A 15,514-nucleotide genomic window follows, 5' to 3' on the forward strand; every position below is an offset into this window, starting at 1 on the left:
AACAATAAACAGTAAATCCCTGGGCATTTTTGATTGTCCCTGAATTTGCAATAGTTTCTTGGATTTCTGCAATTCCATCCTGGAAAACTACATTTATTGCACAATGGGATACAATGGCTCAAGTGATTAAGACACTGACTCTGTTGACTGCAAGATCGGCAGGTTGGTAGTTTGAGGCCCAGGTGCCGTGTGATATGGTGAGCTCCCAACACTAGTCCCAGCTTCTGCCAGCCTAGCAGTTCAAAAGCCTGCAAATGCAAGTAGATAAATAGGTATCACTTCAGTGAGAAGGTAAATAGCGTTCTGTGCAATCATGCCAGCCACATGATCACAGATTTGTCTCTGACAGCGCTGGCTCTTTGGTTTAGTAACAGAGATGAGCACTGCCCCCCTATGGTCGGACACAACTTGACAACCTTATCAATGGGGAATACCTTTACCTTACCTTTAATGTTTCTCTAGAAATACCTGGAGAAGATTATAATTTCTGTGCTGTTAATTAATTGTTTGAAAGGTTCCAAGTTTTCAAAGATTTCAGGCATAAAATTAAATCTGTTATAATTTCATGAATTATGGTGTTTCTGTTTAATTTCTATTTTGCCTTTTTGAGCACACACTTAGAAAAGCAATGCAACATTGGAATACATAAATAAATAGTGTGTGTAAAATTATATATAGGAAGACAGCATTATAAAGCTTAGTAGAATGAAAGATGAAAGAGTCAGTTTAAAGGCCATAATAGAGAGAGCCCAGTTAAATTCTGACAGAAGGATATTCTCATGGAATGAAGGATTTTCCACAGATGGAAGGATCCTGTTCCTTGTGCTTGCTGACCTGATAAACATTCATGGGGAGTCAGAACATTGGACGTCAGAGACTGATCTTAAGCCCTAAACAGATGGATATGGGTGTTGACAGTCCTTTAGATCAAGGTATTAAATATTAAATCCACCATTTAAATTGAACCCAGAAATAAATTGGTAATCAGCCTGACATATAAAATTAATATGTAAAGAAATCTGTAATTTGGTCTATTTTTGTCTAGCAGGCTAGATCCTACAAGTATTCTAGCAGCCAAATTTTGCATCAGCTGGATTTTCTGAATTTTATTTAAAGGCAGTACAAAGTAGACAGCATCTTAATAGGCTAGGCTGGATGTAACACGGGTGTGTGAGCATATCTTGTAATAACTCCCAAGTTTTCCAGTGCTGGTTTGGAGGGCAGGTGAAAATCACAGTTTGTCAATCCATACGTAACAACAGTTTTGTCTGAACAAGGAGTAAATGATAAGTCATGAGTGTGGCACTTTTTGTACTAAAAGGAGCAAATGCATGAATAAATATAAAGCAATTTTCATTATGTTAGTCACATTATACCCAATTTTTCCTCCAATAAGCTCAGGGTGGTATAAAGCCTCCCACCCCACCCCACTGGATCATCATAACAATCCTTTGAAGTAGGTCAGGCTGAAAAAGAAAGTAACTACCTGAGGTCACCCAGGGAATTTTGTGGCTCAATGGGAATTTTAAGACCAGATCTCCCAAGCCAAATCCAACAGTTTAACCTCAACAGGGGCCCATTTATAGTCAATCAGTGTCCTTTATTTTTTTAAAAAAAACCCTGTCAGGTTCTGCCTGTGAAGTTCTTATATTTTCCAGTATGATGAACAACTCATACAGTTGGCTAATAAGCTTGTTATGTGTTGAAGCCAAGTTTAGGATGCCAGTTCCAAGAACAAATGCACTCAAGCTGTGATGCCAGTTTATCTAGATTCCCTGAACCCTGGTTTGAGGGCAAGATGGGCTGAATTTGCATTTAGGAAATTTGCATTCAGCTTCAGGAAAATGTCTTTGGCTTTACAGGAAGCCTAATAGACACTAAAATATAATATATATGCTGAATTTGAAAGAGTGTAATTGGTACTTGCAATATCTTTTGACGTGGCTAGAACAGTGGTTAATGACAGCCTGAAATAATCAAGATGTTCATCAACCTTATAAAGAAATCTACCTATTCCTGGAAAAATGTATGTACAGAGTGGTTGTGTTAGTTCCAGTATTAATTTCAGTACATGATGCTTCTATAGTTTCTTTCAAAGTTCTTGAAGTGTTAAACAGGACTGATAAGATCACCTCACAGAGGTTCATTGTGTAATTCTTAAGAAGTGCAGTCTTGTGATAAAACAGAGATAAATATTAACTTCCTACAAGTTTTACCCCCTGAATTTGTTCTGACTTCTTATAATTTTGACAAATAATATATTTCCTTTCAAATGCCTCCCAGGACATTGTGGTCTGTAAACGTGCTTTACAGATCTTGCATCTTATTTTTTATTTTAATCCGATGGTGGCTGATTAAATCAGATGGAATATGATCTTCCCAGATAGTAGACCAAAACCGGAGGATATGTGACCTTCTGGGTGCTGTTGGACTGCAGCTCCCATCAACCTCACCATCAGCTATGCTGTCTAAGACTGACTGGGGTTGCAGTCTAACAGCTTCTCAAGGATGGCATGTTCCCCATCCCTGCAGTGGGCTAGCTGGACTCATAGCCAGAGATGGTCAGTGAGGCAGCTTCCTGTGCTCTTAACGTCACTTTTGTTGTTTGTTGTTTGTGTAGGTGGCAGCCTTTTCTGAACATTGTGTGTTTTTAACCTCTAGTATCATTTAGAATATTTAAAATTATGCACGGGAAGGCATTCTTCTAACTTTTGAAGTATATTTAGCTCCTGGGGGTAGCAGTTATGCTCCATTTTTCCTCTTCCCACAGCAAAGAAAAAATGACACCTTCTTTCTATGCAGCTCTAAAATGCACCAGATTTGTTTCACTATTTCAGTTTACTGTCACCAATTTATTAGTGAAATTCACAAATTTGTTCTTGTGAATGATGTTTCTATAAGGCACAAGAAGTATTTTTGTGCCCTGCACACAAACTTGAAACTTGAACTGGTTGGATGACTTTAACATTTTGAGGATACCTTTTCCATTTTTGTTTTTAAACATACTGTATGCAGAACTGTTATACTTGAAGCTTGGTCCTTTCCATGAGTTGCCGAAAGTTAAATCTCTGAGGCATGGAGCCATCTTCATTCTGCTGCCCATCAGTGTCCTCTATATCCTTTAGAAGTCAGTGCAGGATATTTCAGAGTAAAAAGCAAGTGTGTATGTGTTTTTTCCTTTCCCTATATGTGGGGTGGGGAACAAGTGGATCAGCATCTTCAGCAGTGCAGGTATTGGTATGTGGTGGTGTGGTGAGTGACTTGAGAATGCAGTTGAATGTGCAAAAATATCTCTATTTTCACTTTGTAACGTTATTGCTATGAAGAGGCTTTAGTGAAAAAGACATTACAGTCCAACCTTGTGCCTTTCCTTGTGGTGCCCCCACTCTCTCTGACATACATGCATTCGTCTTATCATTTAAATAGCAGCTAAATGCACTAACATATTTAGCTCCTGTCTCTATTATATGTATGTGCCATGCATGTGTTGTATGCAGGATTAAGATGTGCATACTGTGTTTATGTAAATGTAACATCCAGTGCATAGCTATCTGGCCGTGACGGAGGAGAAGAATTTCATATATGTTCCCAAGTGCTCCCAATCTCCCTCTGTGTGTGAGATTTAAACTAACACACCAAACTTTTTTTATTTATTAACTAATTAAAGGCATTTTGCCGCTCAGTATTAGATGTCCTCTTGATTGAGCCAAGGGTGTATGATGGATAGAAAAATAGACTTTGACTGGGGAGATCATCATTCACATCCCTGATTAGCTATGAAATTCACTTTGAACCAGTCTCTGTCTCTTAGACTAAAGTGCCTCACAGGGTTATTGTGAGGATAAAATTACAGTATTGTGATGATAAATGTGGAGGACAAAATATGCTGTTTCTGGTCTCCATTGAGGAAGAGCCTAATGAAATAAACATAAAAAGTAAATCTATGTTTCCATTTGGTGCGAAGATACATTTTAGTTTTGGCTTCATAGACCGTAAATTGTCATCATCCCCTTCCTCATTTACAAGAAATATATTTTTAAATATTAGAGAGTGGTAATATGAGTTTCTTGCTCCTATGTTTTATTCTTTGAAACACAGACCTAGGTTGCATCTGCAGAAATAATGCTGTTTGACAACACTTTAACTGCCATAGCTCAGTACTGTGGAATTCTGGGATTTGTAGTTTTGTGAGATATTTGGCCTTTTCTGTCAGAGAGATCTGGTGCCAGAATTCACTAGGATGGAGCTACGACAGTTAAATTCTAACTGTCAAAATGCAGTGTTGCAGCAGCCTAAATCAAGTTCATAGTACAAAATCAAAGGTGTTTGATTCACTTGGTCTTGGCAACATCCTGTGGAATCCTGGGATATACAACTGAGGACAGGACCTTTGGAATCCTCAGCAAGAAGTCTCTGGTGCCTCTGACTAAATTGCAAATCACCCAGGATGCCACTGGAAACAAGACAGTTAAAGTGGAATCATATTGCTATAATTAGGTACAGTAGTGTGAAATGAACTTTAGATCATATTAATCCTATTGAGCAAATGTGAATGTGGTGTATGATAAAATTGCTGTGTGGTGGGGATGAGAAACTTCACATTTTTAACAACTAAGATTACAGGGGTATAAATAGGGAGAAGGCAAAACAGAGGAGCAAGAAGAATAGAAGGTTTTTCCATTAGAAACAGCAACAGTATCTGATTTTTGAAATATATGGCCGTATACTTGTCACTATCTTGCTGTGATGATAACTTAATGCAGCAGGTCTCCTGATAGAAATCTCTGTCATGTCGTGTGACGCAGATACAGCATGCAGATAATTCAAATTGGCAGTGACGTACATGGGATTGCTAAAGTAGGCAATTCCTCACTCTTTTTCATTTGGCACAGACATCATGCTTAGAAATGAAATCTACTACTGTAATTTAGTTTTGTCTTGCAAAACTCACCAAGTACTAGATGTAAATCTAAGGTGGCTAACATTCATATTCTGTGTTATATTAAGATGGCTGATATTTGTATTCTAGAAACTGCCATTCACCATCCCTGAACTAGTCCAAGCATCTCCTTGCCGCAGTTCGGATGGAATTCTGTACATGGGTATGGCTTGATTTGCTTCCTTAATAGTAAACTGTATTTATTATGGGACGTTGCCACACAAGTACACATATCAGTTTCTAATTATGCTGTACTGACAAGGATCACACTTGGAAATTTTTCCCCAGCAATAGCTGTAAATTTTGTATTCCTCATGATGTTTTTGGATATTTAAATTTGTTTTTAATTCCTTATAAAAATAAGTTACCTGTCTCAAGCTGTTGTCCAAGGCACTGCTTTGTTATTGGCCTTTTTATCTATTGAAGTAGGTTCTATCCTGCAGTTATGCAGGTTTTTTAGATATTGATGTTGAGATTTCTTTTCAGAATTGAAATCAGTGGCTGGGCTTGGGCTGTTTTTCCTTATCAGCCTCAATTCCCTTGTGTTGTTAGGGGGATGAAAATAAAAGGGATAATAAAACACACCACACTGTAAAACAACTTTTTGAACAGCAAGTTGCTGGCTGGGTATTGAGGAAGGTAGTGTTTTGAGAATCAATTTTCATGATACTCAATTATTGTCTTTTCTGTTAGGGAAGAAGCAGGATAGCTGGTATGTGGTAGACCTTGCAACTGGGGAAAAACAGCAGACTTTAACTTCTTCATTTGCTGAAAGCCTCTGCCCATCTACATCTCTCCTGTATCTTGGCCGAACAGGTATGTTTTCTTTCCCACTTGCTTCACTAAGAAGGTCACTATGTAAAGCCAGGCAGGCCTGAAAGGACCTTGGGTCATGAGGTCTGTTTAATCCCCAAGATGAAGGGTTTGCATTAAAAAATAATTAACTTTCACATAACAATGGAAAGCGCAGTTTTGCAGGTACTCAGTGAAGTGCACAATGGCTGTATAAATCATTATCTTTGGTTGACTTCTTTACCATCACATTTTATTCAGCCCATGTTGGTGATTATGCCACATTGTCTCTTCAGAAATACCTGCCTGGCTATGACACTTTGTCCTAGGTAAAATAACCATAGGAGCAGCCATGATGGTTCAGACCATGGATCCATCTTCTCATCCATTTCCAACTGTAGCCAGTTAACTGATCTCAGGAAGTCCCTAGTTAGGGCAGGGAGGTTCTCCCACAGTGCCATCCTATATCATCTGAAACCATACTTTGTTTTGAAGATTAACTAATATGGGAACAGTTCGGTCTTTGTTTATATAAGAATGCAAAGAAATCCCTGCTGGTTCAGACCAACTTCATTGCTTGTCCAGCATCCTGCTCCCTCAGCGGCCAAACAGATACCAAGGAGAAGTGTGTAACCAGGACATGAGTGTCACAGTGCCCTCACTTTCATGTTCCTTACTGCCTGCACTGGTAGTCATACTGCCTCTGCTGTGGCTGAGAATGTAGAACTATTCTGTCTAGTGGAAATACAGATTTACAGGGTGTATTCCTTTTTAACAGAATATACCATCACCATGTATGATACCAAGAGTAAAGAGGTCCGCTGGAATGCTACTTATTTTGATTATGCAGCAACCTTGCCTGATGAAGACGTCCAATATAGTAAGAATGTTGATTTTTAATGCCAGGCTGAAATGATACTTTGGCACATTTTACATAGCTCTGAACAAACAAAAGCTCAATATGATATTTTTCCTCTGTATCTGTTGTAGAGATGTCTCACTTTGCGTCTAATGGAGATGGGCTGGTGGTGACTGTTGACAGTGAGTCAGGGGACATCTTGTGGCTCCAGAATTATGGCTCCCCTGTTGTAGCTTTTTACATCTGGCAGCGGGAAGGCTTGTGGAAAGTGATGCACACAAATGTGGGGGTAGAAACACTGCGCTACCTAACATTCATGTCTGGTGAAGTTGGACGCATCACTAAGTGGAAGTATCCATTCCCAAAAGAAACAGAGGCCAAAAGTAAATTGATGTAAGTCCCCCCCACTGCTGTTTTGATTTCTTTTCCTTTTTTAAAAACTTGTTATGTGAGGTCAGCTCTGTTTATCTAGGTGAGGAAGGAGATACATGTTTTCACTATGATTTTCCAGTGCCTTCAAACAATGTGTAGGTTTAAAAGAATTGTATGTACAGTCTTATGCTGTAGAAGGAGATTCTGCTTTGCCAAAGCACTGAAATGGTTGTAGGATCTTTCCATATAATTTTTTTACAATCATTATTAAATCTTGTTACATGTGATGTGTTTTTAAAGTCCAGTCAGCTTTAACCTCTCCCCTCAAAGCCTACTACACTGTTGCTCTAGATCAGGGGTGGGAATTGTGCAGTGTAAGTATTTGTTCTCCTTCTAGACTATTTTTCTCCATTATTGAGTTGTATCTCTTCCCTCTTTTAAAACAGCAGCCTCTTTCTGTTTGTGGAAGGTGCTTCTGCCCAGAACAAAAGGGGCCCCACATTTCCACAAATCACTGTCCAGCTGCAAGTGTTTGTGCCACTCGTGCAATTTTGAAGTATGCTCCAATCTTCAAGAGCATCTTCTAGGAGCTGCAGCAACAAGAAAGAGATGAACAGTCTCACTGTGTTTGTTTGCACTTCTCTACATTCAGTCCAGGTTTTTTAAAATCTAGTACATGAACTAAACTTACTGATAGCATACCTGTTGTTTCCCTTCAAGAATATTACCTTGATAATGCTGGAGTAGGTCTAGCACTAGTATTGTTTTGTATCACTTGGAAAGGCCTTATGCATAGGAGCAACCAGAGACCAAGATATGTGGATATTCAAATACAGAAAATAAGAGGACCAATGTGATGTTGATATTATCTCATTAAAACACATGCAGTTCAGGAAAGATCATTTTATAATCAACTTTCAACATTGTTTCAGCCTTTGAATTACTAACATGAAGTCAAGCTTCAAATTGTCTTAACATAATGGAATTCAGGATTTGGCTTCAGCCTGTTAATAAACAAGTCCTGTACCGTTAAAATAATACTAGACATCCAAAATATACAGAAAAGGTATACATTCTCACCACCACCATTTAACTGAGGCCTTTAAATATCTGGTTTATTGTTATTGCCGTGTTCCTTCAAGTAATTTCCGACATACAGCAATCCTAACGCTAACCTATCATGGGGGTTTCTTGGCAAGATTTGTTCAGAGGAGGTTTGCCATTGCTGAGGCTTAGAGCATGTGACTTGCCCAAGGGCACCAAGAGAGATTCATGGCCAATCAGGGAATTGAACCTTGGTCTCCATAGTCATAGTCCAATACTCAAACTGCTGTGACACACTGGCTCTTCTGGTTTGGACCTTGTTTATCTTTTGATAAAGAATGGCTTCCTCGTGTAGGTCATGGTCTGGTATGACATCTGCTCCAAACCATGTTTATATGCACTGGCTTACTAATATAACCAGGCATTGGCATAAGAAAGAGTAGGCAGGTTAAATGGTGAATGGGTACACACACACACACACACACACACACACACACACACATTTATTTCCTTCTCAATGAATGGGAACTATTTCCAGTGGTTTCAACAGACAGGCTATCTTGCACAGTAATAGCAAGTACATTTCTATACTGCTTACTGATGTACTAAGTGGTTTACAAAGTGTAAGCTAATTGCTCCCAACAAGCTGGGTACTCATTTTAGCAACCTATGGAAGGATGCCAGGCTGAGTCGACCCAGAGCCCCTGGCTGGTATTGAACTCACAACCTTGTGGTTTGTGAGTGAGTGGCTACAGTTTGACCACTGCATTTAACCACTGTGCCACCAGAGATTATAAAAAGCAGGAATTGCACTTCCTAAAAACGAGAGTGCTCTTTTACATTAATACCATAAATTTCTGGTCATCCAGTTGGCTTGGCAATAGCATATAGTGTGCAGCTATGTCTACAGATGGATGTTGGGGGAGATAGAAACAGCCCTGTAAAATTACCTTCCTGCCTCTCATTACTGTGCTTCCAGGCCAACGCTCTATGTCGGCAAACATTCCACAGGCTTGTATGCATCGCCATCAATGGTTCATGAAGGAGTAGCTATTATGGTATGTTCTACTGAATTTCTATTGTGCCATCCCTTTTGCAAGATGGAAATCTGAACTTTCCATATTTCTTTACAGTTCGGATTTCTGTTAATTTTAACTACTGCTTAAGTGAGCAACTCTGTTCACAAATAAGTCATGTGGTTTTCCCCCTAATCATTCAGTTAGTTACATTCTGTGAAGAGATGAGGGAGGAATCAATGTCGACATGTTAAACAGAAAAATATCATGCCCATGATGAGCAAAACTACAAAATTGAGTTCTGTCATCACAGTTTCTGTCCTGGACTACAGCCAGCACAAATCCAAACAATTGCTGATAAGGATTGTTTAACAAGAAAGGAGCTAAAAGGCATGCTACAGGCCTTTCGGTTAGTCCACAGTAACAAAGCCAAGGTCAGGATTCCAGAGCACAGAAGTCAGTTCGGTCCAAGGTCAGGGCAGCCAGAAGGTAACAAGAGTCCAGTCCATTCCAAAGTCAAGGGTTCAAGGCAAACAAGGGTTCCAGGGAGCAAGGAGCCAGTGCTGACAGTAATCACACAGAAGGATACTGCAATAAACTCTGGCATCGAGTCGGCGTCTCCCAGGTGGTTAAGTAGGAGACTCTCTTCTCGGTGCTAGCTGAGGCTTGTTTGCCAATTGTCTCTCAGCATTTCTCCTGGACCGACGCACGCAAGCACTCTCAGCCCTGCGTTGCTTAAAGGAAGGTACCTCCAGGCTTGGCTCTTCCCCAGAGTCACCACTAGGCTACTCAGCCTCAAGAGGAATCTCTCCAGTGCTAGGACCTGGCCGACCTTCGTCCTCTGGGACTGGAAGGACAGGACTGGGATCTGGCAGGGCAGAATTAGGACCTGGTGGAGCCTCCATTTCCTCCTGCACTGGAGTAATCACATCCTCCTCCTCGTCCTCCGAGACCTGCTCTTGGCTGGCCATGACAGTTACAATGCCACAGAAGCCCCCTCAAAATGTATTCATTCAGGCTGGTAGGGACCCATCCAAAGAGTTTCCAAGGTAATGGAGATTGAGGTGTTGGGAAATGATGTCTGTAGCTCTCTCCCAGTCATGTGGCACATCAAGAAGAGGAAGCCGGAGAGAACCCATAGCAGCCTCCCAAAATTGCTTTTCTCAAGGTGCCTTACAACTGGGAGAGCACTGCAGTGCGCGCACACACCCATCTGCAGCACCTCGGAAATGTTTCAGTTGGGGCACTGCCAGGCTGCAAAGGTAGCTTTTTGCGGGTCACATTCAGTCATGACTGTAAACATGAATCCTCAGTCATTAGGAGACTGTAAATCCATTTTACAATCTTGAAACTGCTGAACAAGATGCTAGCCACCATGAGAAATGAATTGTCCCAATTCTGCCACTTTAAAGCTGGAAAGTAAATTATTTTACATCATTTTACTTTAAAATTGTTCCCAAAGCTGTGACTAGTCATAATCAGTTCTTGCTGGGCCAGATCATCCGGAGACATGGGGCAGGGTGTTATCAGTATGCTGATGACACCCAGATATATCTCTCCATGTCCCGAACTGCTGCAGTAACTAAGGACGGCATCTCTCCTCTGAATGAATGTCTTAGGGCAGTAATGGACTAGATGAGGAAAAACAGACTAAAACCAAATCCAGATAAGACGGAGGTACTTAATATAGGGACCCCAAATCCAGGTATGGAGATCTGTCAACCGGTCCTAGATGGGGTCACACTTCCCCTGAAGGACTATGTGCGTAGCTTGGGCATACTCCTGGACTTGTCCCTTCAGTTGTCAGCTCAGATAGATGTGACAGCCAGGAGTGCCTGTTATCAGCTTTGGCTGATACGCCAGCTGTGCCCCTTCCTGGAACCGGGGAACCTAGAAATGGTAGTACATGTGCTGGTAACCTCTCGACTAGACTTCTGCAATGCACTCTACATGGGGCTACCCTTGTACCTAGTTCGGAAACTTCAAGTGGTTCAAAACACCCATATTAAAATTGCTTCATTGGCTGCCAATTAGTTTCTGGGTGCAGTACAAGGTGTTGGTGATAACCTTTAAAGCCCTTCATGGCTTTGGTCCAGCTTACTTTAGGGAGTACCTCCTTCCACCCAATCCACCCTGCACACTCAGGTCCTCTGGGATGAGTTTACTGCAGCCAAGAAAAACCAGGTTGGCTGTGGTTACCCAATTGATCCTCCTGCTCATTGATGCAGGTCATCCTCTGGTTGCCCCAAATATCCCCTGCATGCCTGCCTATTTTAACTTTGTTTATTTTAATCTTAATCATTTTAAAGGTTTAGTTAATTTAAATTATAATTTAATGATTGTATTTTAGTTAAGGGATAAGGGAGTGAATTTTAGTCTGCATGTGTTATGTATTTGTTTCTGTAATTTTGTAAACCGCCTTTATCTTTTGGAAAGGCGGTATATAAATAAAATTATTATTATTATTATTATTATTATTATTATTATTATTTAGTATCTTACCAATCACTTAAGTGAAAAACTCCTCATAGAAGGCACAGAGATCATCTTGTTCTCTCTCAGTGAGCAGGGCTAATTCAAATCCAACCTTGAATTAATAATCCAAAGTACCAATAAAATATAGTCGGCCCTCCCCATTGGCGAGCTTGCCTTCCACGGCTTTGAGCTTATGCGGAAGGCAAGCCCCAGCATAAGTAATGGGGTGCGTAACCACGTTGCGTACTGCTGCGAGCATGCACCCCATTATTTTCTATGGAGCTTGAGCATACGCTCTTTCCCCATATGCTGAGGGTGGTGGTCCAGAATGGATCCCCTGCATATGGGAAGGGCTTCTTGGTGCTTCACCTTATGTCAGTAATGGACCTAGTTTATGGCCCATAATCTTTGAGCTTCTTATCTGTTTGCTAGCAATATCATGGAGGCCTTCATTCATCTATATAAATATAGACATCTGAGATTCAAAATGTGAAATTAAACTCCAGTGAAATTTTAAAAATTGCTTGTTTTGCTTTGTAAAAAGTAGATGCTGTATTGCTGGGTCCAAAGAACAGTATCAACACATTTCTCTCTTTCTATAGCCCCGAGGAAGTCCCATACCTCTGATTGAGGGTCCGAAAACACATGGTGTCACCATTGAAGAGTGCGTTATCACTCCAAGTACTGATCTGAAGTTCTCATCTGGATTTAAACAAAAGAACAGTCTCCACTATTTGAGAAATCACTGGCTTTTAATAGGTAAACATCCAACTTCTTCTGCATTGTAGTGCCCTCTGGTGGAAAAAAATGTAAAATTAAGATAGGGAATAAGGAGCATATTGGTGAAACATGGACAAAATTCTGCTGGGGACATAGATCTTCATAAGTGGACTTACTTACGCAGGAATTAGTATTGGGCAGCTGTGTAATGTCCATTAAAAAGCTGCTGTTACATTACTATGTAGCAGATCCAACAAATTGTCTAATGCACATTGGAGCCCAATGCACAACAGGACCAATGTGCAATGGTCGTGATGCATATCACATTGGTTCAGTGCACATCAGGCACTCTTGCTGATGCCCTGTTAATTGTCTTTGCAATTCAGTAAAGTGGTTTCAGTAAAGTGCCTGTTCTACATAACCAAGGGCCCATACAAACAGGCCAAAATAAAGCTGCTTTTGGTCACTTTGGAGGTATGCTCTTTAAATGATGCATGCATCCTAAGAAGCTAGAAGCTGTGCCAAAGCTACACTGCAGTCCTAAGGACTGGAGTGTTGCTTTGGTGTGGCTTACGGCCTCTTAGGACGCATGCCGTATTTGAATAGCATACCTCCAAAGTGACCAAAAGCAGCTTTATTTTGGCCTGCCCTAAGTAATAAAGTAATGCAACATAAAAGTTCATATGGGAGTTCAACAACCATTTATATTTACAGTGATGAAACTACTTTATATTTTTGTCACTTTTTAATATATAAGGGATGTAAAATAGCTCAAGGACAAAACAGTATAGTTGTCTTTTGTATGGATTATTAGCAAAAGTGTACTTCTAGTTTTAGATTTTAGAATCTGAAATTATATGCTATCGTAAGAATGAATGTGTGAACTAAAACTTGAATAGGTAGACATTCTGTTCACAGCCTTTGCATTCATTTGCAAATTAGAAGATATTTAATAGTATTTAATAGTAAATATTTTGTAAGTACAGAGCATATAAGTATTCAACTTACAAAATCTGCTCCCACAACATGTATTATTATTATTATTATTATTATTATTATTATTATTATTATTAACCTTTATAAAGCGCTGTAAATTTACACAGCGCTGTACATACAATCTTTTTAATTGGACGGTTCCCTGCCTTCAGGCTTACAATCTAAAAAGATACGACACAAAAGGAGAAGGGAGTGGTGGAGGGGAAGGGGCCTTGTAGCATTGTAGTCATGTAGTGGCTATGTAGTGACGACTGTTAGCTTTCAGAACAGATTTGGATAAACTGATAGAGGGTAGATGAGTAATGTGGACAGCTTGAGATGTTGCTGGAATGCAATTCATACTGTCCTTAATGGGCTATGGTGAGTAGGGATGATGGGAATTGTAGTCCAATAACATCTAGAGGGCCACAGGTCTTCCCCACCCATCAGAAAGGGCTGTTGTCACTTTCATGTCCTGCTTGCAAAGATCTTATAAACTGGTTACTCCTGGCAGAATACTGAATAAGAAACAAATATTTGGCCTTATCTAGAAGTTTGTTGCCAGCAATGCCTTGAGTCACCATATTTTCAAGCCATTTAAATACAGCCTACTATCAAATGATGTGACTTGGCCATTTCTTTTCTATGAGAATAATAGAAAACATATTTCTGTTTCAAGGGCACCATGAGACACCATTATCGGCTCCAACCAAGATCCTGGAGAAATTTCCAAGTAATTTGCCAAAGCGACATGAAAATGTGATCCCAGCAGAATCTGACAAAGCTGCTTTTGAAGAGGTTAGTAAATAAAATGTTTTTTGTTAACACATTCATTAGGGAAGTAGCAGCATGGAGAAGTTTATCTTGTGTGTGTGTGTGTGTGTGTGTGTGTGTGTTTGTTGTTTTTTTTTAAACTGGATAGTGGGGAGTGGTCGGGATAGGATTTGTAAATTTCAGATCTCATAAACCCTCTCACTCAAAAACAGAACAAATGTCTTTATCTAACAGATTCTTAAACAGACTGGAACCTAGGAGAATATCATCAGTACATTTTCTCAGTCACATATAGCTTTATTTTATTTTATTTTATTTTATAATATAAAATAGATAAACAAAAATGCACAGTTCTTGGAAGGGAGATTGTCAGGAAACACCAGGTGCTGTGGGCTATATTTTAGAAGAAGGCAATGGGATACCATTGAATAAATCTTGCCAAGAATACTCTGACAAGAGAGATTATCACACAGGGACAGGATAAGGACGGGATTGTCCATGACCCAAATAAAAGTGATGGCGCTAATCACTTTCACATGGAAGCACGCTGAATCTGTTATTCACTTGACAGTGAAGTGTAATTGTATTAATGTGTTCTTCTGTTAATAAAAAATGATGGCAAATGACAGGAGAATTACATTTCACTGATGGCTGAAAGCACTTTTCAGAGTGCTTTCATGTGAAAGCGTTTAGCACTATCACTTTCACTAGCACTTCCCTGGTGGCCGAATGAGAAGTTCAGTGCGCTTACATATGAAAGTGATTCACGCAATCACTTTCACTGGCGCTGCCTAGATGGGTCAGGTACGGATCATGTGGGAAAGTCCTTCCTGCGATTGGGCGGGAAGGACAGGACAGGGATGGGAATCCCGTCTCTCATGTGATAGGTTGCTGTAAGTCAAAATTGACACACAATAACAAATTCACAATTCAACACTATCATCTAAAACTAACAATGAAATAACAAAAGCAGTCAACAAATAAATACTAGTCTGTTTAAAAGCCTGACCAATTGCAAATTTATCAGGTAAATGTAGTTGTGAATAAACTGGTATTTAAAACTTAAAATTCATAGTAAAAGAATTATGTGAATTTCTCATGGGAAAGGAGTACTAATGGGAAAAATTGGAGCCCCCCCTCACAAGTGAGCAAAGCTGTGGCTATCAGAAGGAAGAGCCATATCACAATTCCTTATTGCAGCCTCATTTACTGGTGGGAGGAGGCATACTTGTCATCATCATGCACCCTTATCACCAGCTAAACAAATCATTGAGCTGCTGCCTGGTAAAGTGGATGGATGGGTGAGGTCAGGCTACATAATAATAATAATAATAATAATAATAATAATAATAATAATAATAATAATAAATTTTATTTATATACCGCTTTTCCGCAGATCACAGCGGTATACAAACAATTAAAAAACCATTAAAACATTGCATAAAATAGATAAAATCCCATAATAAAACCATGCAATCACAAACATTTTAAACACAATCGTTCACATTCAGGGGTAAGCGTAGGGAATCGATGGCAACAGAGTAGGCA

The 15,514-nt window shown here is 39.8% G+C and overlaps 1 protein-coding gene across 1 annotated transcript in view; it reads left to right on the plus strand.

The window, feature by feature from the left end:
• Nucleotides 1-15,514, plus strand: part of ERN1 (endoplasmic reticulum to nucleus signaling 1) — a 76,878-nt gene that overhangs the window by 39,932 nt on the left and 21,432 nt on the right. The window contains exons 5-11 of the mRNA XM_042451719.1: nucleotides 5,030-5,102; nucleotides 5,633-5,755; nucleotides 6,510-6,611; nucleotides 6,722-6,983; nucleotides 8,986-9,064; nucleotides 12,100-12,256; nucleotides 13,872-13,990. Of these exons, the coding sequence (XP_042307653.1) occupies nucleotides 5,030-5,102; nucleotides 5,633-5,755; nucleotides 6,510-6,611; nucleotides 6,722-6,983; nucleotides 8,986-9,064; nucleotides 12,100-12,256; nucleotides 13,872-13,990 (915 nt within the window). The remainder of the gene's footprint in view (nucleotides 1-5,029; nucleotides 5,103-5,632; nucleotides 5,756-6,509; nucleotides 6,612-6,721; nucleotides 6,984-8,985; nucleotides 9,065-12,099; nucleotides 12,257-13,871; nucleotides 13,991-15,514) is intronic.

The sequence above is a fragment of the Sceloporus undulatus genome, chromosome 2 (assembly GCF_019175285.1).
Source record: "Sceloporus undulatus isolate JIND9_A2432 ecotype Alabama chromosome 2, SceUnd_v1.1, whole genome shotgun sequence".
Classification (NCBI taxonomy): domain Eukaryota; kingdom Metazoa; phylum Chordata; class Lepidosauria; order Squamata; family Phrynosomatidae; genus Sceloporus; species Sceloporus undulatus.